This window comes from Leuciscus leuciscus (assembly GCF_965113295.1).
Source record: "Leuciscus leuciscus genome assembly, chromosome: 7".
NCBI lineage: Eukaryota > Metazoa > Chordata > Actinopteri > Cypriniformes > Leuciscidae > Leuciscus > Leuciscus leuciscus.
The window spans coordinates 35,071,069-35,098,146 of NC_138731.1; the positions used below are offsets into that span (position 1 = coordinate 35,071,069).

The following is a 27,078-nucleotide window of genomic DNA, read 5'->3' on the forward strand; positions in this document are numbered from 1 at the left end:
AGTGTTACTGAACTGGCAGATTTTCTAACTTATTTACTTGTACTTAAACCAAGTAGAAAAAAAAAACAGTGCAAAACACTCTTACTACAGACACATTCTCTTAAAAAAGTCTTCAAGTAAATGTATCTTGTTTCAGAGAATTTTAAACATATTTAAAATAATTAAAAAACACCATTCAAACTCATTAAGAAGTCATTGTTTGCAGTGTAAAGTCTACTTCTAAAGGTTGCTAGACCCATATCATGAGCCCCGGAAAGGTTTAGCCAGAGCCATAGAGAGAGAGAGTTGCGACACTCCCATAGACCTCAGTTGTAAATAATGGCGGCGCTTTTAACCGCCTACTTCCGGGATATGAAGATCGGAATAGTTCCAAACACTGTCATTTGGGCGTTGGACACCATTCACTTACATTGCTGCGCGTCGAGTTGTTCCAGAGTTAAGTTGCCGAAATATCGACCTCTTTTGAATTGTCAACTGTCTATATTGTATCAGAGGCCCTTTGCGATGCTTATACTGGTCTTCATTTGTACATGCACAGCGTAATTATTTATATTTTATGTTGGTTGTTTCAACCAATTTCCAAGCACTGCAGCGCGACTTCGTCAGCTAAGATTTCGGTAATGAATCGCTACCACCTTTATAGCAACTTTTATTTAATTTCATTTTTTTGGGATATACTAACTTTTCATTATGTTATTATTGTCTTGAGTGAAGCGGCTTGTGAGAACAATGCTGGACCTTTAGGATTGTTATGGCCATCACCAGTCCTGTCTGTTTCATGGATCACCTGCCCCTGGTTTTTGTTTTTCTTGTTCACACACACAAGCACACATTTTTGTTGTCTGTCATTGTTTAATAAAAAATATTTTATTTGAAAACCTTCATTTGTATCAGACATGCTTAAATTCGTTTTTAATCTGTTATAGTTTTTATAATGTGTATGGCCTTAATCTTAAAATAATATTCTTAGTCTTAACATGATGATGTTTCACGTTGTGGTCCTGGGGGTGGCCACTTTCATCAGAAGAAGTGTGCTAGCTTCTAAGCGAATTCTGAACGGACCGCCACGGCAGACCTCTTTGCGTGATCACGAAGGTAGGCTAATGGCTGAATCAAAATTTATAAGCAAAATCACGGGAATCAATAGCCTAATACAGCCCAGTTGTGCTAAAATAAATATCATGAGACGTCCATCATCAGATGAATGATATGGAAAAGTTAAGTTAGAGCCGCTAAAGCCAGTGCTACTACCCATGCGAACATGAACACTAAGCTTTTCCCTCCAAAAATATAGCTTAAAACTTATCTCAAAATGCAAAACTGACATTAACAAAATGCAATAATGCAATAACAGCTGAAAAAGTACTTGGGTGTGTGTTTTATTTTATATTTACCGTTCAATAATGCAATCGCTGCTGTCTGTCCCATAGAAGAACATGACAGCCAGCGTATGTTTTGGAACTATTGGGGCTTACATGAACCACGTGACAGCCATAGCGGCGACATCAAAGAGTGTCGCAACTCTCTCTCTCTATGGCTCTGGGTTTAGCCATGAGAATGGGACCAACCATGGTGGTCATGCTCTACCATGCTAAATCATCTTAAGAGTATCATTTCCATGGTTTAGAATAGTTCAAAGGCATGTGTGAATCTACAGACCTTGTCAGAGATCAGAGATAGAGGCCCCCAATACGCCTCAGGTGACTCCACCGAGCAGCCGCCAGAAGGCGTCAATTAAAAAAATGTTCATCCATCAAAGAACCTAATCTCAAGTTCAGCCAACACTTCCATTGTACCAGGACTTCCATACCACTGCTTCAGCATAAAAGAAAGCATTAAGGTGTGCAATGGGACTTCCATGCCATTGAGAACACATAAAGAGGGACTTCGAGACATTGCAAAGCTAATTGTTCAGCAGCTCTTATGATGAATGCTATGCATACCACAATGCCTTCGCTTTGGAAGCTACTATGACGGAAGGGAATAGAATACCATTAAAAAAATAAAAAAATAAAAAAATAAAACGAGAACGGCAGAAAAACAAAAAGAGAATTTACTGCTTGTTTACAAATTGAGGCGTTTTCTAACTCTGTGAACAAGGCCGTTTGTAATTCCAGTCCTACTTTAAAACTATGAAAAGAAAAAAAAATATCTTGTTGCTTTAATAGCAAAGCATAAAATGACAACTCAAAATGAAGCCTGAGTTTTTTCGGAAGCAATAAATGGAAATGGCCATAGGCGATGTCTATATGAGCCACGACTGCTCTAATGTCCAAGCAAGTTTCATATATTAAATAGAGCCCCCCGGTCATCAATTCCTTTTGTTTCCCAAGAGGCATTACTCTGCAATCTTTGTCATGTCCCTCAGTGAGTCAAAAAACACGCTGCTCCCACCCCATGGCCAAGATGATCGTCAATATATTATATCCAATACAAACACACTCTGTTGTCTAAATAAATATGCTATTGGAGTAGAAAACACCTTTGTTCCATGGGTATGAATAAGATTTTGTAAGCGATATCAAGGTATGGCTGCACATTCTGTTTTCGTTGTTTGCTAGGACACAGGAGGATAGGAATCTTTACGATATGAAAGACGTTTATCTCTTGCTATCTTCAGCATGCTCTATCACTGTCTGGAATGTGTGGAAAACCCAATGAATAAGATAAATGGAACAAAAAAGTGTAGATCTGAGCCTGTCTAATATACATGGACAGTAGGAAAACAACTAGGCTGGGAACTACATTCCTAAACACTTTGAATCTCAACAGTAGACTTTGTCAGAAAATTGAGTATATTGATGGTGAACATGCCTGGCCACATCTTGCAACAAAAGATTAAGAGTTGCTGTGATTATTGGCAATTAAAGCTATGCTTTATAAAGGTATGCACACTCCCTAAAATGATATGCAAGCTACCTTATGTGCCCTTCAAGCATGGGTTAGCTAACAAAATGACTGCCAATGTTTAGCCATGCAACTAAATATATTTTCCTGTAATATGACAGTTGCAGCTATTTTCAAAAATAGCTTTCTGTATGTACCATTGGTAAAATACAATTTAGCCTAACTGAGTTAATTCATTTAAAAACTGATTATTTTTATGCCACATAAATAAAATATCATCTTTTTCATTTTCATTCATTCTTTTTTTAACCAGGTTGAGATTAAAATCTCTTTTACAAGAGTGACCTGGTCAAGAAAGTAGCTACAATAACATAAACATACAAATACACATCAAAACAGAAAAACAGGATCACAACAGCAATTTACCAAAGGGTAAAACACACAGCCTAATCTGTTAAAAGTAACTTAAACTCGTTTAGTGATGGAAGCATTGTCAGCTTTAAGATGTTATGTAAAATATTCCAAGTAGAATCTGAAAAGGTTTAAAAGAAACTGCAGCCTTAATAAATAATTCAATGTAGTTACAGTAGTTACTTTGGTAGCATGTGTAACTATATTGGGCAACTCTTAAAGTGACAGCAGCTTCCGTCTCTATAATAACACTAATCAAACAACAAAAGACAAAGAGAAAATTCATTCGTTCTTGACTGAATAACTTTTGTAACTATATTTGTAATGTATATTTTATTAATAAAGTACAGTGTTATTTTACATTTGCTTATAGTTTTTGTACCTGAATACCTGAAAATCTTAAAACACTGTTTATTTCAATCGTATCTTTGTTCAGTTGTATACATTTGATGCGATTGTTAATTTTTAATTACTGATTAAAACTATAGGTTGAGCCAATGTTGCTAAGCTGGGCTGGTTGGATAACCAAACAAACAAAGTAATGTTTAGATATCTCCACTGAGAAATGATTTACACTTCTACCAACAAATGGCACACTTAAACTGTCTCTATGAAGGTGTGATAGAAGAAAATATTTTAACATTGATACCTTCAACAACTTTAGATCAACTTTTAGTTCGGCAAGCAAGAATTTCAAAAAGTAGCTTCCCCCAACACTAATTTGTGGAATACACCTGTTGGCTGCTTTCATCGATTTTATCGCTTTCATCGATTACCCTTAAAGTAACCTTACCTCAGGTGGTACCACCTGATGATATCTGCTTCTGGCTGAAAGCTACGGTTATCGATGAAAGCACCCAACAGGTCAAATGTACTGCAAGAGATACCAAGAGATAACTGAAATATTGCTGTAATATCCCAGGAGTGAGAATGCATGTACTGCAAGAGACATCAATGCTCACCTTGAATAGAGACGATGGGGTGCTCTAGGCGGGTACACTCCAGCCTTGTGTGGGGTGCTGGGGTGGGGGAGGACTCTGTGGGGAGAGGGGGCCTCTGGGAAAGTATAGCAGGAAATGGAAGAGTGATGAAACAGAGGATAAGGCCGGGCACAGCCAGGGAAGCCACGTACCGTGGCAACACTATCATGTTGACGGAGGCCGACCTCTCCTCTAGCTACCAAGGCAGGCCTCTGGAATGCACCTGTTCAGAGAGGAGACAAAGAACCCATGTAAACATACTACTACTCTGAGTTTATTTCTTGCACTTTCTTTAAAGTTTTCATTTTATGCAGTTCACACACACGTTTACTATCAAGGGAGTCGAATAGTTTGCCAATATTTCACTTCTTTATGATTGCGTCAATAAAGTTTTGTTGACTTTGAGAAAAAGACAATGAGAGAGAGAGGGGGAAAGAAAATGTATTTGAATGTGTATGAACAGAAAGTGGTAAAGGTCAATATTGACAAAAATATATCTCGATAATTTAAAAGTTTTGTTGATAATAATTAGATGATATTTTGCTGATTGTGTTTTTGTGCTGGAACCATGGCTGGTTTAGGCCTGTTGTTGACAGCTGACTCACGAAGATATTCATATTTTCATATTCTATGCAGTGGTCAGTTCACAGCAGTGACAGAAATAAAAAAAAGAATTGTTAAGTGGCAATATTTGCCACCTTAAATTAATTTCCAGGGGCATTTTCACCTATATACGGACATTTTTAGATGTATGCATCACCTTTTATGTCAAATTCTAACATTAAAATTAAATTATATTAGAATAATAACACAATACCACTGTTACTAGTCAACTTAAACCATTAAATCAAAATCAATCTTTGCAGTGCAGAGGTGACACAAAAGCGTCATCAAGTGGCATTAATATATTTACACTGCATTTACAATAAAGCTATGAAATAGTTTTTTTTTTTTTATTCAATATTTAAAAATGAAATGATTTCTAATTTTAAGGTTTTAATTTAAGGGTACTTTAAAATTAAACTAAATTCGCCAGTAGGTGGCGGCAAGTCACTGTCTTAATAAGTGAGTTGTTGGAGTCAACCGATTCGTTCAAACGGCTGATTCATTCGGGAAAGAAGCAAGTGATGGTCGACTCAATTGAATTATTAAATTGATTCGTTCAAAACGCAGATTTCAGTCAAAAAAGCATCGCTATCTGTTGCATTAAAACTCTCACAATCTTTATTTATTGTTCATTTAACTGTTGTATAAAATAAATATCACATTTGCAATTATGCATGGGATAACGGCACTCTTGCTCGTGTGATATTGTATTATAACAACATAATATGATATAAATATAAGACAAAAACTCATTTGAGGACTTTACTGCACACATATTCATGCAGTGAAAGCATGTGAGACAAATGCGATGTCAGCTCGCAGTGCCTCAGCCTCGCACATCGTTAAAACAATCATTTACAATATCATCAAACAATACATGTCGCACACCCCTAAGCACAAAAAGAATGAACTTACAATTGAACTGACATTAGCCATTTTCTTCTTCTCTCCCGTTTCGCGTGCAGGAGACAGACGTAGGCTATGCTGCTGCAAATTGTCATCTAAAATTTAAGACCTTTGGCTTTCATAAGTAAAAATAAGAATAAAAAAATGTAAAAATCTAATTTAAGACTTTTTTTTTAAGAATCCGTGAGAACCCTAAATCACAAAGAGGTCATATATAGAAATTGAACTTCAAAAATCCTTATCCAGTATTCTATATGGTACCTTCAGTAACTAATAAGCCAGAAGTTAAGAACTTGTGCTGTTCCTGGATGTGTAGGCCTACAATAGCACCTGGAAAAACAACTACATTGGACCCCACAGCAAACTCTTACTAAGACATCTAGCACTTGAAAAGTAGCAAGGTAGACCTTTCAGCCTCACAACAATTACGGTAACAAAATATGGGAGGTTAAAAAAACCAGCAAAATTGACCTGTGATGGCTGGTAGAGTGGAACTGGGGTAGGAAGCAGAAGTGGTGGGTGTAGTTGTTAAAAGTTTCTGGCAGTAAGTGGTAGCCCAGCTTGATCAGCATAAAACCCCTTAAGTGCTGAGGCACTTCCGTCTCCTTCATATACGGAGGAGTTTTAATATCACGGCTGATCTTATTAGAGGTGAGGCATGACATCTCCATCTCTATTCAGAGCAGCCCCGGTGGAGTCATATTACAACACACAGCAGTTATCTCAATCGTGCGCTCTCCGCGAGCAGCTTCCCGTCAATCTCCTTGCACACGTTATATGCTAACTGCTCAAATCATAATGTGTCACACTTCAGTGAGCAAACCTATTGACCTAGGAAACAAAGCTTTAATTGAACTCCCACATTGTCCTTAGCTGGAATCTAGTATCCTTAAGGAACCCATTAGCAAAAAAATAAGCCCAATTTTACTGATATGGTCGCAAATTCAGAAGAGACGAAAAGTGAATTTAAACTATACCCATTTATTTCACTTTCACAACTAACAATCTCACTTTCAGCTCCGCCTGTTAGTGGTTGCCACAGTGGATCATCTGCATACTGTATTTAACATGTTTTACATAAAGAATTGGGATTTAAATATGCCATTTATATATTGATACTTAGTAAAAAAAAAAAGTTTTACTTAATCTTCACAGCAACTATTGAATGGCTGAGAGGTGCTTTGTAGTTCCAGCATCTACCAGCAGGGGCTAACTAGACTAACCAGGAAAACATTGACCCCTATTTAAACTTGCTGGCTAAACTAGTTAAAAAGCCTTTCAGAGACATCAGCACACCAGAATTTTTTTATACTGTGGACAAATGCTGTTAAAAGTTGTGCACCTTCGACGTTAATGTTGTTTCAGTGAGGACATGATATATGGAGTTTATAGCCACAAAGAAGCCAGCAGCATATCACCATCTTTCATGCAGGGCCAAAGTTAATCTTGTGGCACGTAATATTATTTGAGTGTTTTAAAAACGAGCAAATCCATGCAGCCCACCAAGATGCACCAGGGGCTAATTTACAGTTTCACCATTTGATGATGAGGCAATCAATAACAAATTATTAGCTTGGTTATGTTGCAAATTACAATGATGCCTTCTCAATTATACCTCTCGCAACAGCGGGTAACTAATTAGGCAAATGAACATGGCTTGCTATACAGTCAACTCTCTGCATGAGACAGGGCTATTCACAACACTAACCATCTCTTAGATTTAAAACAATCACAACAGAGAGTGAACAACATTTTTGTTGACTTGTCAAGCTGAATTAGGAAATGAAAATGTTAGCAGAGCATTTGCAAGTGCAAAGGCAATGATCAAGAATGCGAATGCAACAGAAAAGCACACATCCTCTTTGCATGCTGTACGCACTTGGGTCAAGACTGCTTATTAGAGGTTATGTAATAATGGATGGCTGGGTGGGTGTATTGGCTCATGTGTAAAAAGTGTTGGAGCCTATTTAGTATGCAGGAGAAATGAAAAACAGGCCAGAAACTTTGATGGGGAAAATTAATACTTGACCTTATGCTAATATTTCAAATGTGTATGCACAGAAAAAGGGGAAATATCGTAAACAATCATCCTTGATGAATTTCCATTATTTTTTAAATAAAATAATTTGATTTGCTATGTAGATTATAGGCTGACCAATGTGAAATGAACTTAACTAACATTAATAAAAAAATACATTTACCATTTTTAGAATTAACATTTTTTACAGTATTTCCTCAATTCACAATTTGTTTTTTTATATAATGGGGTAATATCATAAATAATGATCCTCAATAAGTTCTTAATGTTTAAAAAAAAAAAAAGTTTGATTTACTATGTACAGTAGATTAGTGGTAAACCACTGTGGGTTTTTCATTGCTGACGTAGATTTCTATAGGGCAGATAAATCATCAATAATTTTATTTAATGAGACATACAGTAGATCATTTATTTGAATTTATTAAAGATATTAGATTTTTTTATTATTAAATATATTGAATTAATATTACTAAAAAAAACTAAATGTAAAATTTTTAAAGAATGAACTTTTATTTGATTTTTATATTTTTATTTTATTTTACATAATAATTATTTACATAATTATTGGTCTGGCTGATCACTATATCTTTTTTTGGGAAATTTATGGAAACAAACTGGAAATATGGCTAACATAAAATGTTATGTTGTTTAAACATGCTTAGGGTTTGACTTGACATCAATGATGTCTATTTGCCTTATTCAGTAATAAAGAAGGATGGATACTATTATTTCTAAATAACAGATTGAAGAGAAAGCAATAAAATACACACTTCCTATACGATTCCATTATCATAAATTAGAAAAAGTGCATTCTGATTTAAACAGAATCCAAAATTTTCCAGAATGCTAGAGCAATGGCAATTTATGAAGAGGAGGTCATGTCCACCCTTTTGGTTTGGGATCTGACATTTTTAGTTGGGCATGTGCGCTTTACTGAGCTGGTTTCTGCTGATGTTGAAGTGCTGCTGTGATGGAAAAGAGGTCAGTCTGAACCAGCTGCATTAAGCCCAAGAGACGAGCTTGGGTAAAAAAAGAAAATCAACACATAAAAAGCACGTTTACACAAGCAAGCACATGTAAAGTTCAAAAGCAGTTGTTAACAACTTGCATCCCAACAGTGATTCAACAGCTGTTAGCTAATTAGTCCCAATGCCAAATAGCGAAGGCGTTAAGGATCTACACAGAAGTGCCCATGCACAAGCACCACCCACACTAACAAATTAAGGCTCAAAACAGCTGGTGGCACTTCTAAACTGGCCTTGGAGAGTGGGGCGAGCTGGCAGCGCTTCTGAATGCGGTGCGCTTACCAAAGTGGTAGAAGAAAGATCAAGCCAAAGAAAGCACTCAAGACTCTTTCCCTCCGGCATAGTTGCAAAATGGCCCATTGCACTTTATGTCTGTCTAGCTATTTTAGAGAGTGAGAAAATAAAATTCCCATCTGGGACACTTCGCTGGTTTCACAGGAGTAGTGGACAGTCTGAGTGGACGGTCAATTATCCATGGGCCGTGTGCACTTGGCTTAAGGAACTTCCCTTGATTAGACTAATGAATGCACACGCAGCGCTTCTGTCAATAGCACCCAGATCAGCCAGGATAACATGCGCCCAGAAGGCCACCCAAGCCCTAGCATATTTCCATGGAAACAAACCCAACTAATGAAGAAGTCTGTAATGCTGTCGGAAAATTGCGAATGACTGCACAGGTCTGTTCACCACCTTATAGGCAAGGCCCCTGTGAGACAAGGGAGCAGATATAGTCAAAGAGCAAACACAATCTCTCTTAATGAGCTGCACTTCTTCATCTAACACCTCATCAAATGACAGTGATGTCAGACGGGGGCATCAAGATCTGTCAGCGAGAGGGAATTGCAATGAGTCTGGTGCTTGGATGGGAGCAGATTGTAAGATGTCAACAGCAGTTTCTCATGAACCTCCTGGGCTGTCTATCTGGCATAAGATGAACAACAGAACATAATCAGCTTCAAGCACACAGGGTAGTAACACTGAATTGATTGCGCCAGGCCAATCCTATAAAAAATCATCATTAACACCATATTGTCAAACACGGTTGCAGGAGTATATTAGGAGTTACAGGTGTGATGACTTAGACTTGTGAAACAAAAAATTCATTAAAATAATAAATAAGCAGAACAACTGTTTTCAACATTGATAATAAAAAAAAAATTCTTGAGCGCCAAATCAGAATGATTTCTGAAGGATCATGTGACACTGAAGACTGCTGTAATTACAATTTAAAATAAATAAAAATAATAAACAGTTATTTTAAATTGTAATTACAATATTACTGATTTTATTGAATTCACTGGCCACAATTTTGACTTCGATACCATGGGTAAAATTGGCATATAGATATTTGTAATGTTATTTCATAATTTGGCAGCAGTCATATTAGGCTGCTGTCACTTTAAGACCTGACACACAGATGCATTACACTGTTACACGTGCGTTTTCTTTCTCAACTGTTTCACTTAAAACATAACTGACTGTGTTTATGTGAATGCTTGCTAAGACCGGCATTATTTTGTGTGTATTTGACTATTTAAGCGCAATAAGCAACTAAGAATCATTCCCAGCATTAACTTGCTTGTGCACTGACAAATAATTAGATGACATCAGTCTATGAGAGAAAGAATGGAAAATCACTGTGATGCAACAAGTCTCCAAGCAAGGCATTGACTAGTGAAATCAAGCATTCCCTTCCACTGGTCCCAAAAAAAAAAAAAAAAAGTAGGTTTGTGAATTACTTTCTTTCCACTTTCCCTCGTGTCAGCACAAAGCTTCTATTGCACCAACTTTTGGCCTGTGAGCAGGTCATAAGCTTGGTTAGTTGGGTCATATACTTCCAAAAATGTATCCAATAAGTAAATATCGATCCTTCCAAAAGTAAAACTTTAAAGGAGAGTCTTCGACATTACACAGGCTGTTGGGCTGCCAGCTTTGTCTCTGGCTATATGTCATATGGCTTAGGCAGCAATAAACCAGCAGTGTTCCCCATAACCTAATTACATTTTAAACTTCTTAACTCTATTATCTTAACTTGTACATTAGCATATACAGTACTTAAACTTAAACCCATTAAATATTAATTGCAGAAATTTGTTATTTTTGACACCTCTAAACAATGCAATAATACAATTAATTTGAATATGAATTCATTATGATTGCATTACATTATCCACATTAGTCGAATTCTACATTGATCTGTGAGGTTGCAACATTGCTTAGCAATCGTAAACAACTCTACAACTATGCCTTAAGGCACTCACACAAGATAATCTGACCGATTTTGGGCCCAATTCTCCCTTTCAGCCAATCCTAGGTAAAGTCATGATTATCTTGATGGTTCCACATATTATTTTATTAGATTTACCTGTGGTGTAATCATGTGTGTTAAGAGTGATTGAATCTGCTTGGAAGAAAGTCGGGGACGCGCCGATCTCAGATGTTGAATATTTACAATCAGAAATCCAGTTTTGTGGGGGGAACCCCAAAGACAAACGCGCACACACTGTAGATTGTCACATGGAATGAAACAATACCAAATCAGAAAGCAATGGTGCATTCAAGTCCTCCAGGGAAGTTCGTATTTACGAGGTGGGAAGTTGTGTTTACAATGGCAGGTGCGCTCAAGTCACTTTCGTCGGATTCGGGTGGCGGTGTACTTTCTTTTAAATAATTACACAAAAATACAGCGCATCAGGTGTGTTTTGCTTTTTTATGTTTTGAATTAATTTATGAAGCCACTGTATACTTTATCGTTACATATTATATAGTTATATTTTAATGCTATAATATATTGTGTAGGCAGTTAGCTTACTTCGCTGTAAATAGAAAAGCCTGACAATATCACTGCTAAATACCTTTAAGTATTGTGGTATTCAGCCATGTTGTTCACTGACACACCCCCAACTCGTAAAGATTAGGGCTTAAAGAAAATCCTGAGCTTCCCAGTCGTATTTACAACATTTTTGTGTGCGTTCAACTCGTAAATACGATCTTTGCGACCTAACTTGAACGCCCCACAAGCTTATGGAAGACGGAAGCATAACACAACTTCATCAAAACCTTCTTTTTTTTTCTTGAAACTTTTTCAAATAAGACTTCAAAAATAGTTTAGTGTGGGCCAGCCCACGACAGTGCTGCAGTATCAGAGGGAGTATGTTTACTCCAGGCAAAGTTGATTACCACATTATGCTATTGTCCAGGTTTAGCATCTTGCGTGCAAGATATCCGCCAGGTATCAGAGGGAGTGTGTTTACTCCAGGCAAAGTTGATTACCACATTATGCTATTGTCCAGGTTTAGCATCGTGCGTGCACTCATAAGTCCTCATAAATACTAAATGTAAGAGAAATCAGTCATTTAGGTGGCGCATTATGCCGAGGTTACCTTGTCATTAGCTCAGACACCGCAGGAATGCTGATGAGAGCCAGTAGAGCACAAATCATTTAGGTACCCACCAGCTCAGATACTGGGAGGTCTCATTTGCAGCGGAGGGTTAAGAAACACCTGTTTCTCAATTAGAATAAATATACAAAAGGAGATTCGCAAAGTAAATGGCACACCGTCAGCTCATTGTCTCCAAATTAAATGGGTTTCTGGGAAAACAAATACAATTGTAGCCTAAGTGTTTCGCACTTGTCATTTTCTCTTTACATCATTTTTTAGGTCCATTTGAAGAGAAATGGAAAACAAATTAAAAGACATTCAGACTCTAACATGCAGACTTTAACATGAAATAACAATGAACAATACTTCTACAGCATTTAATAATATTAATGTTAATTTCAACATTTATTAATACATTTTTTAAATCAAAACTTGTATCTGTTAACATTACTGCACAACATGAACAAACAATGAACAATTGTATTTGTATTAACTAATATTAACAAAGATTGATAAATGCTGTTAAACATATATTGCTCTTTGTTAGTTTATGTTGTTAGCCCATTTTAACAATTGAGATCTTATATATTATAAAAGTGATGCCAAATCTTTGGGATTGAATTGAGTCAAATCCCATTTAGTGCCATTTCTAAAAATAAAAAAAAAACGAATCATCAGCTCAGCTCCAAATATTACAGCTCCGCTCACCCTGTGCCCCAGATCTAGTCTCAGGTCGGTCAGGGTTACATTAAGCATGTCTAATTCTTCAAAGCCTGAGTCACACCAAATCTCTTTAATTCCTGCTCCAATATGCCCTACCAGGGCCATTAGAAGGACAAAGGGGGCCCTGAAGGCAGGGGAATGGGGGTCTACACAGTTAAATGGAGGAATGACTGAATTCAGAGCGAAATGGAAAAGAGCCATAAAGGACCCTTTTGGTATGAGGGTGAGGGGTGGGTCACGGCAATCACAGAGCAAAGTCGCTCGTCTCACGCATGAGTGTGCCCGGTAAATCGCCGGGAGGCTGTCCTCCTCGCAAGCCTCACGGACGGCACAAAAAGGATAATCAGACCCAGTCGATAGGCCAATACTTCAGGCGTGTCCAGGAATGTATCTGATAACGTGTCAAAGCTCCATTCATGGAAAAGGACACATCAGAAAGAGTGTTCAAGCCTTCGGGGCAGGTTGGCATCTGTAACGATGCAATTTCACACTTATCTGGGATTCTCGTACAAAGAGCCGAGCTACTGTCGAGAGCGTAGGTAGGTGTTTGGAGAGCATATCAGCTTTTTTTGACCGAAATCTCTGAGCTTCTACGTGTGTAGGAGTAGTACTTCAACAACAACGCACAAAAGCTTGTTGGCCGCGTGTCAATGTGTGCGCCGACAAAATTAGGTTCCAACAATGGTAGAACACAGAGTTCGCAACTTTACGTGAGAGCTCCATCCCAGTTCTGGATGTGTTTTTTTAACAAGGGTCTTGACCATCCGGCAGAGTGGCTCTTTTTTGTTGTCATGGCTCCAGATATGAAGTCACATACACACACGCACACACAAAATACACATCATTTGTCATAGCTGTGAGAGTTCCATTTGGTGAGGGCCAATTGGGCTACTGGTGTCTGGCAGAGTGAGAGCGTAATCTGCACAAGCTGAGGAAAGCAGCGAAGTGAAGCTGGTCGTGATCAGCTCAGCCATTTTGCCCCAGAAGTGCCACTTCAAAAGAGCCTGAAAAGAGCAAAACCTCAACAGTCCTCAGTGCACCACAAACTCCATTAAAAGCACAGCTTGATTGCAAGAGCCAGCCTTTAATCTCCAGCTCTGATTGAATGCAAAAAGGTTTTTGAGTTATCGTATCAGTTTGTGACAAACTAGATTAAAGAAAGAGAGACAATGGACTGTGATTCAGCATGTTTTGTTAGTTGCGGAAGGGTCATGTAGAGATGTTGATTAAGAAAAGAAGTACATTAACATTAAGTTTGGCAATTACGGGGTACCGATCACTTCCCAAGGGTCTAATCAAGCCTGTTCAGAGGAGGTCTTCTGCATTTGATGTGCATTAGGTTACGAGTGTGATTTAGCACAGTCTGTGGTGACAATCTCTTTAGTTTTCAGACAGAATGCAGGCCAGTAGATCACAGAACCCATCTAACGCACAGCATTCACCTCGATTTACAAAAGTAGCCACTCCACAGCGGGAAGTTCGCCCACATAATCACACTGAGCTACAGACTAAAAGAAATCTTTACTCTCAGAGGGGTGGGAAATTAGGACCATTTTTCACCAAATGAGCCTCCAAAAACTCTTATACGGCAGGTTTCTGGTTGACATGCTACTCTAAAGTTCCCGTTTCCTAATCAGGCGCTACACAAAAAGTTTCCAGCAACAAGTAATTTGTCCATTCACATTGAAAAACAGAAAGGCTGTGACATAACAAATTCACAGCTATTCGCAACATATGATTTAATGTACAATCTCAAAATATCTTTGATATAGCTGCCTGGAGCATGACTTTGGACCAATGAGATATCACTGTGGGCTGAGCTACTCACCAAAACACAACTGAAACAGAGCTTTCATAATAACTGAATGTGCAAAAATGTAATACAATTCATAAACCAGGTGTAGAACCTGTACATACTGCCAAATTTGATCAATGTTGGCCTCTTTCACTCTGGCTACCCGTGCTGGAGAACCGTGTGGGTGGTCAAACCCAATCTGAGAAGGCGGCAAAAGTGCAAACCTCCAATCTGAACTTGTGTCAGCTTGTATTATGTCCTCACAGTCTAGCCAGTCCAGCCGTATCCAGTAACGCACCTTTCTCCAATTGCCCGCCAGCCTGTAATACTGTATGTGTCTATCACAGATAGCCTGGGGTTACACATCATCTCAACTCTCAGTGCTCACTAACACGATCAGATTGCATGCGGAGCTCACGTCACCTCTTTGTAGTTCAAGGTATGTTATGTTAGATGGTGATTCATTGGTTCAACATTCAATAGGCTGAAAGAGGTCTGGATCTGAACCAATGATTTCAAAGCTTGAGTAATGTGATAGGTGAGATGTCAAGACATCTTCTCTCCAGCAATCCTCTCACATATTATACACATATGTACAATACTGCAAAAAAAAATGTTTTCTTAAGTACTATTTTTGTCTTGTTTTCCAGTAACAACATCTAAAAATACAACAAATTAACTTGAGAAGCACATAAAATTAACTTAAATATGCCAATGATGTAAAAAAATAGAAAAAAAACAAAAACAATATACAGTATATTCGCTTAAGCAAGTCTTAATATTTTATGTGGTTTTGCATAATTTAAATGGAAAACACAACAAAAATACTGATTAAGAAATGACCTTTGACTGTGATGTCATCTTGATGTTTTGCTGGCACTATTAAGATGGGGAATGGGATCAGTAAACAGCTGGGGCCAGCTCATGCGCCAACCACCAGGCCACAGCTCCGACAGCTAGTATTTCTAAAACTGTAATAAAAGAAATAAAAATAATGAGGAAAAAGGACAGAATCAGTGATGCAAGGAAACATAGTCCCTTCTAATATGCACACTGAGACATTAACTCGCTGGGTGGGATGAGGGGGCGGCCTTTCAGTTCCACCACAAAAATTAGCCGTAAAATTGTGACTGTATTCCCCTGAGTGTACTGGAAGTCGTTCAAAAAATCATTTACATAATGCATTAAACGCCTGCAGGAATCTAAAAAGATATTACTGAAATTTACACCTATTTTTAAAGGAACAGCTGACTCAAAAATGCATTTAAAATTAATTTAAAAGTAATTTACTCACCCTAATGACTTTTCTTTAAAAGGTGATTTTTTTAAGCATATCCTGGGCAATATAATAAAAGCGGAAGACAAAAAGCACCATAAAAGTCTATACTTAATCATTATAATCCAAAGTTATTTGAAGTCACACAATTCATTTGCAGGAGGAATAGCCCGAAATTTGTAATTAGTCACTAAAACAAAACTATTTTGATGGTTCTTTTGCATTATTTTTTAAGCTTAAAAGCTCCTTTCCCCATTTATCGTAATTTCACTGAAAATAACAACCTACTACATTTTTCAAAATCTCTCCTTTTGTGTTTATAGAAGAGAGTTATACAGGTTAGGAAATACATGTGCAAATGATGACAGAATTTATATTTTTGGGTGAACAATCTATTTAAGAGCATGAAGTGCGCCACAGTACTAGATACTGAAAAGGTGTTGTAAATTACAAAAATGATAATAGTGCAGCAGGTCTGTGACCTCCACCGATAGAGTTCAAGGGTCAGAGAAACAGCTGCAGCTTTTCCAGGGACAATTAAATGATGGACAGGGATGTGCGTCAGCATAAAAAATAGGGATGGGACTTCTGATGTGCTAGCACAAAAGTGCCATCCTCTGCTTCACACCGGCGTATCTATTAATAAAGTGCAACTCCTTAGCAAAGTGACTCGGGTCAAGAGGTCAGAAACTGATGGCTGCGGCACAGAGAGTGAGATGAGGCCATCTCACAGCTTAAAGGACAAAACAGAGCTAAAAGATAAAGAGACTAAAGCTTTTAGTGGTCTGTTATAAACCCCGATTAAAGAAGAATGTTTATCCTATGCTGAAGCTCTGTTGAAAGGGCCATAAATTTCACACAATCTCTCTGACCCCTTCATGCCTTTGGTTGTTGTAACTTGTTTAAAGTTCATTTCAAGTAGCAAGACCCATTACCACATGAGCCTGTTACCGTAAAGTGGCATTCTGGAGAAACTGGGTCTATTTCAACTGCATCGGTGTTGACAATTTACTCGATTTAACTCAATAACACCACATGCAACTTGTTAGAAACTAAACAAACCCTGATAGCGACCCTGGAAAATTTAGCTGATAATTAAATTGATTACAAGTGACTTTAAAAGAGATTTAGCCAAATGGGACTTGATATAATATCCATTAAAGTAGAGTATAGTCACACACCAAAACACAACAGACCTCACATGTATGTATATATATATATATATATATATATATATACACACACACACACACACACACACACACACACACACACAACAAAGATACAACAACATACTGTACACAACACCAATGCTCCAAGTCTTCTTGTGGCATAAATGAGAACTAAGTTACACACTACTAGATATTTGAACACCATTAAACATAACCGTGTGCGCGCGTGTGTGTGTACAGAAATTAAAATGCCAATTCTTACGTAGTTTGTTATATTAGTATTGTTAATAATATTAGAATATGAATCAGTTCCTTCTATACAGTATATACCAATTATATTATTTCATGATTACTTGTGTACTGTAATTCATGTAATTTATTACCGTTTAAAAATATCAATTTCACCACTGAAATGTGTGGCTGTTTATAAAGATAGAGACCTCTTATTGGATCAAATAAAGGTCATAATATTCGACTTCACGTTATTTTACGGAGAGATTATGGCCTAAACTTTGCTTTAAAAACAAAAGGAACAACAGCTAGCAGTCCCTGGTGTTAAATTTACATCACAATTAAAGAAATATTTTATAAAGGACTGGTGCAACTGTACCTTTGTGTCTTCAAAATTGTTTACTAGCTTAACCGACAAGATGTGCTTAATCAACTATTTTCACCAGAAACCCCCCCCCCAGCTTAAATCACCCTTGATCTTCATTTAAATACAAGCAAACTCATTCTTTCTAAATGTGTAATTCAAAAAACAATCATGTCCTCCTTGTCAGACGCAATTGCATCCTTGTTTCTGTCAATGTTCTGCTTCGTGTAACATGCACACGTGTCTCGTAACTTATCTGATTGTTTATAGCTAATTATCTGGGGGAGCTGAAGGTGAGAAGCAATAACGGATTGGGGCGGTCACCCTGAAGGTTCAGGTTCTGTGTGTTATTAATAAGACACCACCGCATTTCTGATCCCATCAGCTGGAGGTGGACCGGGGCATTCGCGTCCGCGGGGGAATTAGAACCCCTTCTGTCAGCCTGGGGTCACCAGAAAACAAAGGGGCAGACTGGATTCAATCAGGAACCCTGTCTTAATCACTCCAACACAAACACACACACGCATATACAACACCTTTCGCTATCAATAAATCGGTGAGAGCAAACAAACAAAACAATGAAACATCTTGTAATGTGGACCAAAGGCACCACAATGCTCTTGTAATCAATCCTCCCAGGAATTTGGAAGGTGCACCATTGAAGTTTCTGGGATAAATGGCTTGAGGCACCAATAAATAAATGCTCAAAAGTCCCTCCATGCAGGTCATCTCCAGAGAGAGTAACCTATGGGCTAATAGATGTGACAAAGAAGGATGAAGAAATGCTTCAGTCTGGATCTAATGGATGTGTCTCTTCAATCTTGGAGTGAGTTATCACAGGTAGAGACTGACAATCACAATAATACAGGTACTTATATACCCTGTGCACATTTTATGGCAGTACTTGAGTCTGTGTGTTTGTAAATGGGCGAATCTCCTCCAGCTCAAGTGGCCAAATGGCCATTTATTCCCTGAAGGTTTCCTGAAATTTGTCACTTCGAACCTTAAGATGACTATATGCTCACATTCAACTATTGACTAAAATTTAATCCTAGAAATATGTTGATGAGTAGATTGATTTTATCATCTGGTTTTTGTGATCTTATCACAAATGGTCATTTGAGACAAAACTGCCACTTACAGTCTCAAACAAGTCTCCACTGATCATTTGCAATCAGATTTTGTTAAGTAAAGGAAAATATATTTTTGTGAAATTTCAAAGTTAAATACAACTTTATTTTAAGCTTTATTAAGACCACCAGATTACAATGTTTTTGTGGGAAACAATATTCTAAAAATATTCGTGAATATGCCACATTTATTGCTGTTATGCTTAAATAGTATTTATTTCTGGAATATTCCTTTAAAGCTGCACCTAGCTGACAAAATTGAAATCTTTTGTTTTGGAACAATGGTTACAGAATATGTTACGTGACCTTAGTGTTGTCCGAGCATCAGGACATAATAGTGTTTACACTACAAATACAATGTGGCCATGCATATGTAAACCCCCAAGAGACCATGCATTTTGGTTTTGTTTTGTTGAGACCATGATTTAGCAAAAGTTGTGTTCTTGAGATTTTTACTTTAGTTTATTGTCTCAATTCTCAACATAACAAAAGTTTTCTTCTTGAGATGTGGACTTTATTTTCTTGACATAAATATATCGTTTTCTCGAGATCCCAGCTTGAAAATGTATACGAATAATGTTTGACAGATTCCATTTAAATAGTTCACCAGATAAATTGTGAGTGAAATACAGATTACAAGATTTTTTTAAATGTTAATTTCATGAGAAAGCTTAAATTGTGATCATGAGACAACAAAACAGAAAAAAAGATAATAATAATGCATGGCCTCTCAGGGATTTTTTATGTACCTGATAATTGAATCCGGTTTAGACTCGTTATGTAGTGCTGTCCACTTGGAAAAGATCCCGATGGATGTTAATAGCAGGTGTAAATGAGCCCTTTTAATCTGTGAAAGGCACAGATTAAAAGTTACTGAAAGAGAACATCTGCTATTTTGAACAGACTAATGCAGTGAAACAAAGTATTAAACTGTGAATGACTTCCAAATTGGTTTCAGATTTGTTACAATTTTTATAGTGTACGAAAATGGGGTGGAAGTGAGAAGAACCAGTTAATTCAATTATAAATGGTCATTTACCATAGAGAGCAAGAGGAGGTAATGTATCACTGGTGCAGATGAAAAATTGCGAGGAAGTAAATGGTGCAAGTTTACCCTGATTTCTATAAGAACACATACACGCTTCGCAGTTCTGTGATAAACCGCAATGAAAGCCTGGGTGGATCTTCACTGCTGCTGGACAGGATGTTTTTTTGTATGACGAGGTTTCTCAGACTAAAAACAATGACTCTCAAGGAGAGGTTCAAATATCTAGATTGGATACCTTGCACACACAAAAAAGCAAGAAATTGAGTTCAAGATCTCACTGCGGGAAAAGAATGATCGAAACATGGCTCAGTAATTAGCTGACGGGAGGCTAATGGGCAAAGCTACAAACAGTCACACAAGACTCGTTCCTGTCTCTATCACAGCTGCTTGTTGATACTTCTAATACCATTACTACTGAGAAATCACAGCTGGAAAAAAAAAATTCCTTATAAAGTCAAATGCCAACAGAAGACAAATTCAAATATTTTTCATTGCAATTAATCAAAAATGAAAGATATCATTCAGTCTCACTGACAGCAGAATTTTACAAACTTATCGTTGATGTTGCCATGATCTACAAATTGAGCAATTCGATCTATAACAGGTGACATTGCGATAAAGCACGGATGTGTGTCTTCTTTGCTAGGTTCTTTGTCAGGCCACATTGATTAAGGATGAGCATGCAGCTGTGGGTGGGCAGAGTCTCCAAACGCCAGCCTCTCAAGTTTGCTTATTTCATTTAGTCTAAGAGCTTTCATTAGTCATCACCATCGACTTTAATAAAATCTCCCCCTAGATGGTAGAAGAGAAGGCAGTGCCACCAAAGTGAGCTTTTCATTTGTTGGTGAATGGTAAAAGTGAAAATCTACTGTGTAAATCACTTAAATGAAGATTAAGTGACCTTAATAAAAGGGGTTTTGTACAGTCTGCCACAAAAGGAAGGCCTACAACATTTCACCACATGCCATAAATCAGTGTTTTTCAGTGGGTGGTTCCTGACACAAAAATGGGCCAGCAAGGGAAAAAGAAGAAAAAAATGCTACATTCAAATAATAAAATTGAACTAACTCTATACATGTGCATAGTTAGTGAAGCAAAATAAATGTATATATTTTATGAAAATAACATTTGAAAAATACATAACCGTTCAAAAGTGACTTTTATTCAGCAAGGATGCAATAAACTGATCAAATGTGACAGTAAAAATATTTATAATGTTACAAAAGATTTCTATTTCAAAAAAATGTTTCACGGTTTCCACAAAACATTCAACATTAATAATAGTCAAATGTTTCTTGAGCAGCAAATCCGCATATTAGAATGATTTCTGAAGGATCATGTGACACTGAAGACTGAAGTAATGGCTGCTTTTCCACAGGAATAAATGATATATAAATATATATATCAAACAGAAAACAATTATTTTAAATTGTAATAATATTTCACAATATTACTGTTTTACTCAGTTAAGATTGAGTTAACAAAGAGACTTTTTAAATTACATAATTTTAAACTACGACCACAAATATATTTTAACAAAAAAATGATTTATATAAAAATGTCTCTTTAAGGACATTTTAAGCAATACATTTTGTACAATATATTTACAAATGTATTTACAAAGTAGAATAAACAATTTTGGTTAAGCCACCGCTGGATGTCCAATGTAAAATCTGAAACAAATACACTACCATAAAGGACCAATAGATCACTTTGGAAGGGTAATATATTCATAATTTTGTATCAACTGTGAGCATGAGAAATGCTGGAGGGATAATGTTCCTGCAGAGTGGAAACCATTCAATCAGCTTTTCCCAAAAGCCGGCAAACCACTTACTCATTCTAAACATCCAAGTAAGATTGTGTGCAGACTCATGAAAATATGATGAAAGACAAACACTGTCCAAATAATTAATCACGATCTGCAAATGTGCTGGACAGCCCTGCTGAAAAGATGATGTTTGTTTATGCGGGCAGATGCTGTTCTAGTAGGTGGTTAAGATAACTAACCCAAAAGTGCTACCTACTGCATCAACAAAGTATTCAACTGATGTGTACATATAATATTCTGTAATACAAAATATTTGCTATAAAAATCAGGCCCTTGAGGCTAAAAAAGGATCCTATTTTGTGGCCCCATAACCTTACAAAGGTGATTTGCTAATTATAACCAAACTTGAGGCTAATTACTCTGGCTCTTTAAAAGCATGCTGAATTCTAAATGATGGGTCAGTGTTCTGACCCTATGAGAAAGATGGATAAGAAACTTTGTGAGCAAGCTTCTCTATATGGATCAGTAGATAGTGCTGCTGTGCCTCCTTTTCTGACCCTCCTCTCTGCTCCCTTCATTTCTAAGAAACCGCTGTCTGAAAATGTAAGGCTCTTTGAGAACCTCCACCTTCTAAGAATGCTCTGGCTCCTTTCATTTCTTCCTTCAGAAGGCCCACAAGTCTTTTATTGGTCTTTCGCTCCCTGGCTTTCTTCTTGTCCCCTCCTGGTCCCTGCTGAGGAACAGTGAATTGATCTGCAGCTCTAAGCCAAGTATACATTCACAAGCACAGACTTCACACACACACACACACACACACACACACACACACACACACACACACACACACACACACACACACACTTCCTGCAGTTTGCCAGTGATTGTATTCACACGCACACAGAGCAATCTTCAAAATGAAAACTGTAACAGGATTACTCTAAGGCACCGCATTGTGTGACAGACATTGGACAAACTAAAAAATATTGCATTTCCTGATATTTCTCGTTTTCAAGCAATGCTGCCAATCTTCTGGGTAAAATAGCAACTCAAACAGTCAAAAGAGGCCCAAAATGAGAGCAGTACTCACAAGACACAAGAGCTGATTTCATTTCATTTTGACAATGAAAATGATGCCAGCAGTCTTCAAAGACTATTAATATGATCTGTGATAAATACATTTCCTACTTTTAGCCAACCTGGGTTTATTGTTATTTCTTTTAAAAAATAAACAGTTCACCCATCAAAAATCAAGAATTTTTTTATTAACCCATGTCGTACCAAATCCATATGCTACTTTTTTTTCCTATGCAAAACAAAGGAACATAAAAAAAAATATCACTATTTAAGCATAAAATGTATCCATACTTCTTGTATACTATATTCCAAGTCTTCTAAAGCTATATGGTTGCTTTGCATGAAAAGTCTGACATTTATGTCATTATTTACTGATAATGTTTTCCATTCCACATATTCAAACCGGCGTGTCACACATGAGAACCAATAATGTTTTGGCATCAATGAGTATTTTTGAATACATTTTCAGAGAATAATGACTTCAATTACTTGGTCTATTCCTCACAAAAAGCTATTGTGTGACTTCAGAAGACAGAATATAGAGTACAATAGACTACTACACTTATGCCATTTTCTTTTTTGACAGACATGACCACTATGAATGCTCATTGTATGCGTAATGAATATAAATATGCAAATGAGCCCTGCCTCCACTCATACAGGCTCGTCTACAAGTCGTTGTATCAAAATGGTAATGAGTTTTATGTATCGCTCTCTAGAACGCATAACGGTAAATGATATGATAGCCTTCGGCTTGACTACATTATCAAACAGCTAATAATGTGTTGCTAATGTTACACAAACCATGTTCCCGTTCGCCATCAGACCGCTGCCTTCTGAAAATCAGTATCCGCTTTGAACAGCTTAGAACGTCAGTGGAGAAAGGCATATATAGTTCATCATTACATCATCATGTACATCATATGCATACTTCACCCGCTATATTGCTAAATGTACCTGATTTTTCATATCAAGAGAAAAATATACTGGGATAACTTCTCTTGAGACTCCCCTGGTTCTCAGCATAGTTAATGATATGCTAAAGCCCGCCCACACATTGACGTAATTGGTTACAAGGTAGTTTGTGACGTAAGAAACACCAGCGATTTCAAACCACACTTTTGAGACTTTTTTTCACTGTAGTTTGAAGGAGAAAATACTCAGCAATGGTGTTGAATAAAGGTGACTTGACTTGACTTGACTATGAAGAACCTTTAACATCCGTGGAACCTTTCCAATGGACAAAAGGTTCTTTATAGTGGAATAGTGGTTCTTCAGATTATAAAATGTTCTTCTCATCAAGAAAGAAAATGGTTCTTTTAAGAACTATTCATTGAAAGGTTGGTTACACTTTATTTTAAGGCGACGTAGTTACAAGTACTGAGTAATATGAATGAACTACATGTACAACATAGAATTAGTTAGTTACTTGTAATTATGAATAATTTACTGTTGTTATTATAGTAAGTACATGTAACTACATCACCTTAAAACAAAGTGTAAAAGTGAAAGAAATTAAAAGGTTATTTTAATAATAATAATAATGTTTATTTTATATAGTGCCTTTCTACGAAATCAAGGTTGCTTAATATTATATGCAAATAAACATGACAGAAAACAAAGAACAAATGTCAAATCAATGAAAAAAAATATATATATATCTTTTCAGTGTAACTTTTGTTCTTGTTTCCCCTGCACTTAAGGCATACAGTAGTTCTTCATAGGCAGTTTGAAGTTCACCACTAACCACTGACATCTGGAAAGCTCAAGTCGAGTTGAAATCTCAGTGAAGAGGGGCTAAAATGCTTTAGGTGAACAAAGGCTCTCCCAGGTAAAATTTTACGAGGAAGTTAAATCAAAACAGTCAGACAGGTACATTGTCAGAGGATTTACGGAGTCTGCACAGGTCTCTTCTGCTCAGCCAAATGAAAGAATGCAAAAGAAAGACATGCGGCATGAAAACATATGGGTGGAATAATTAATAGTGAAGGTTTTTTTTAATTGCAAGCAATTTGTGGAGAACCACCCAGCTATATGGTTAATTCATCCGTGAAGAACATTAGGAATCTTTATCTGTGTTTAGCAGCTGTCATTTACAAACTCTACATATACGTCTGACAACCCAACCAACTAGTCCATCAGAGGCATAATTGTCATTATGCTATGGTCCTTGGGGGATTTTATGTAAATTTGCTGTAAAGGACAAATTAGTGAAGTTGTCAGTTTGTTAGGAGCATCTAAATTATCTGTCATTTCACTCAGCGACGCCAAAAGAAATATGAACAGCTCTTTGAGAATCAATAATTCTTTGGAGGCCGCATATCATGCAAGGCTTGTCATTTCTGGCATATTTTACAGCTGAGAACAAAGCAAAATTAATGTTACAAGGAATAAGATCTCTTAATGGTGGCTGCACCCGTAACTTGGATGGAAAGTAAATTACAATAATTTACTATAGTTCAGTTTAATTAGGAGGAAAAAAGGCATCCGTTGAATTCCTTTTTAATTGGTATAGGATTTCACAACATGATTTCTTGTTACCAGAGTCCTGAAGCATGACTGGGCTTTGTACCAGGAAATGAAAAGCAGCTGATAATCGTAGCAGACTCAAAATAGAACAACAGAGCTGATATTGGATAAGCTTGTTAGAATTACCATTAAATCTTTTCCTTCATTAAATCACAGACTGATGCCTGTTTTTTGTGGTGACTATTTCAGGTTTACATTTTTACATCTGATTTCGGATTTTTTTACACATTCTGAATCCAAGTATTATATTGAGTCACTAAGTCAGATCATTTTTTATGAGCTTGTCGTATTATTATTAATATTTTTTATTTGAACTGAACGATTCATTGGTGCATGTATATTCCAATAAATAGAAAAATGTCATCAGATAATCCAAATGTAGTAACTTGTTTTTCCTCTGAAAGAACTTTCCTTTTAATTTAGTAATTAGACAAAAGTTATTGTTTTAGCAAACTCGCCTTTGGTCTGGCTGAATTCTGGTCCTTAATGCCCACTTTTCATAATCCATATTGCTAATTCTGATTAATAAAATCAATTTTAGCCCTATAGTATACACAAATACTGATACATAAGGTATATATGCATCATGAGGATCAGTGGAAAAAAGAAAAGCAAAATGCAGTTGAGCTTGTTTACAATGTCCTGACCTACAGTAGTCTTCAATGGGTGTATTTGTATAAATATTAGTGCTGTCAAATTGATTAGTTGCGATTAATCCCATCTAACATGAAAGTTTTTATTTATATAATATATGTGCGTATATATATCATTATATATATATATATTAAAAAAAAAAGTATTAAAAAAAATATAGATATTTAATATGTATATTATATATATATATATATATATATATATCAGTGATGCGCGGGTTGATCCGAAATGAGCGGGTGCCTGCGGTCACCCGCGGTCACCCGCGGTTACGAGTCATCCACAAATATTTTTAATGATATTCGGGTCGCGGTCGGTCGGGTCGTTTGAAATAAAGATGCCAATTAAACCTTTGTAATTTATATAGTACTAGAGAGCATATGAGCGGAGTGGAGCGGTGAGAATCTCCGCTCATCGCTCACGGAACTGTCCACCCCTCCGCTCCCCCGCTCAAAGCTACATCAGGCCGCTCCGCTCAAATCGCCCCCCGCTCGCTCCAAAAAAGGAAAAAAAATCTACATGTAGCCTATATCACTGTAGCTTAGACCACAGCCTTACCTCCTAAAGAACTAATGAGCAACAACAACATTTTTCAAATAGAAATGTTTTATTTCAAATTAAAAATTAGGCCTATGTAAGAAGGAATATAGCCTACACAAAGTCCTGTAAAATTAAACGAATAAATGGGCCTAATAATATAAATAACAATTATATAAACAAAAATATAGCCTACATAAAAATTTTAAAAGTAAATTTACTATTAGGCCAGAATTTTGATAAGTTAACTTTTGCGCAACGCGCACGATTAAAATTGAAATGGGCGTATATCCATTGTACACACAAACTGTTGTAAAATATAACGAATAAATGGGCCTAATAATATAAATAAAATGTATATAAACAAAAATATAAAAAAATATACATAAACGTTTTATAAGAAACGTAAAAAAGTTAAAAAAAAAAAAAGTTTAAAAGTAGGCTAAATTAACTATTAGGCCAACATTCTTATAACTGAACTTTTGCGCAGCGCGCAGGATTAAAATTTAAATGGGCTTGTATCAATTGTTTGAATATTACGCTATATTTAATTTACACTTTGTTACAAGTTACCGTAGGCC

General features: G+C 36.7%; 1 protein-coding gene across 5 annotated transcripts in view; it reads right to left on the minus strand.

The window, feature by feature from the left end:
* sema5ba (sema domain, seven thrombospondin repeats (type 1 and type 1-like), transmembrane domain (TM) and short cytoplasmic domain, (semaphorin) 5Ba) overlaps positions 1-27,078 on the minus strand; it is a 139,393-nt gene that overhangs the window by 74,218 nt on the left and 38,097 nt on the right. For all 5 annotated transcript variants that reach the window (XR_014207577.1, XM_082175941.1, XM_082175938.1 and 2 more), the window contains one exon: positions 4,221-4,461. Coding sequence is in view for 4 of the 5 variants with exons in the window: in XM_082175941.1 (XP_082032067.1) it covers positions 4,221-4,407 (187 nt within the window). In the remaining variant the exon portion in view is untranslated. The remainder of the gene's footprint in view (positions 1-4,220; positions 4,462-27,078) is intronic.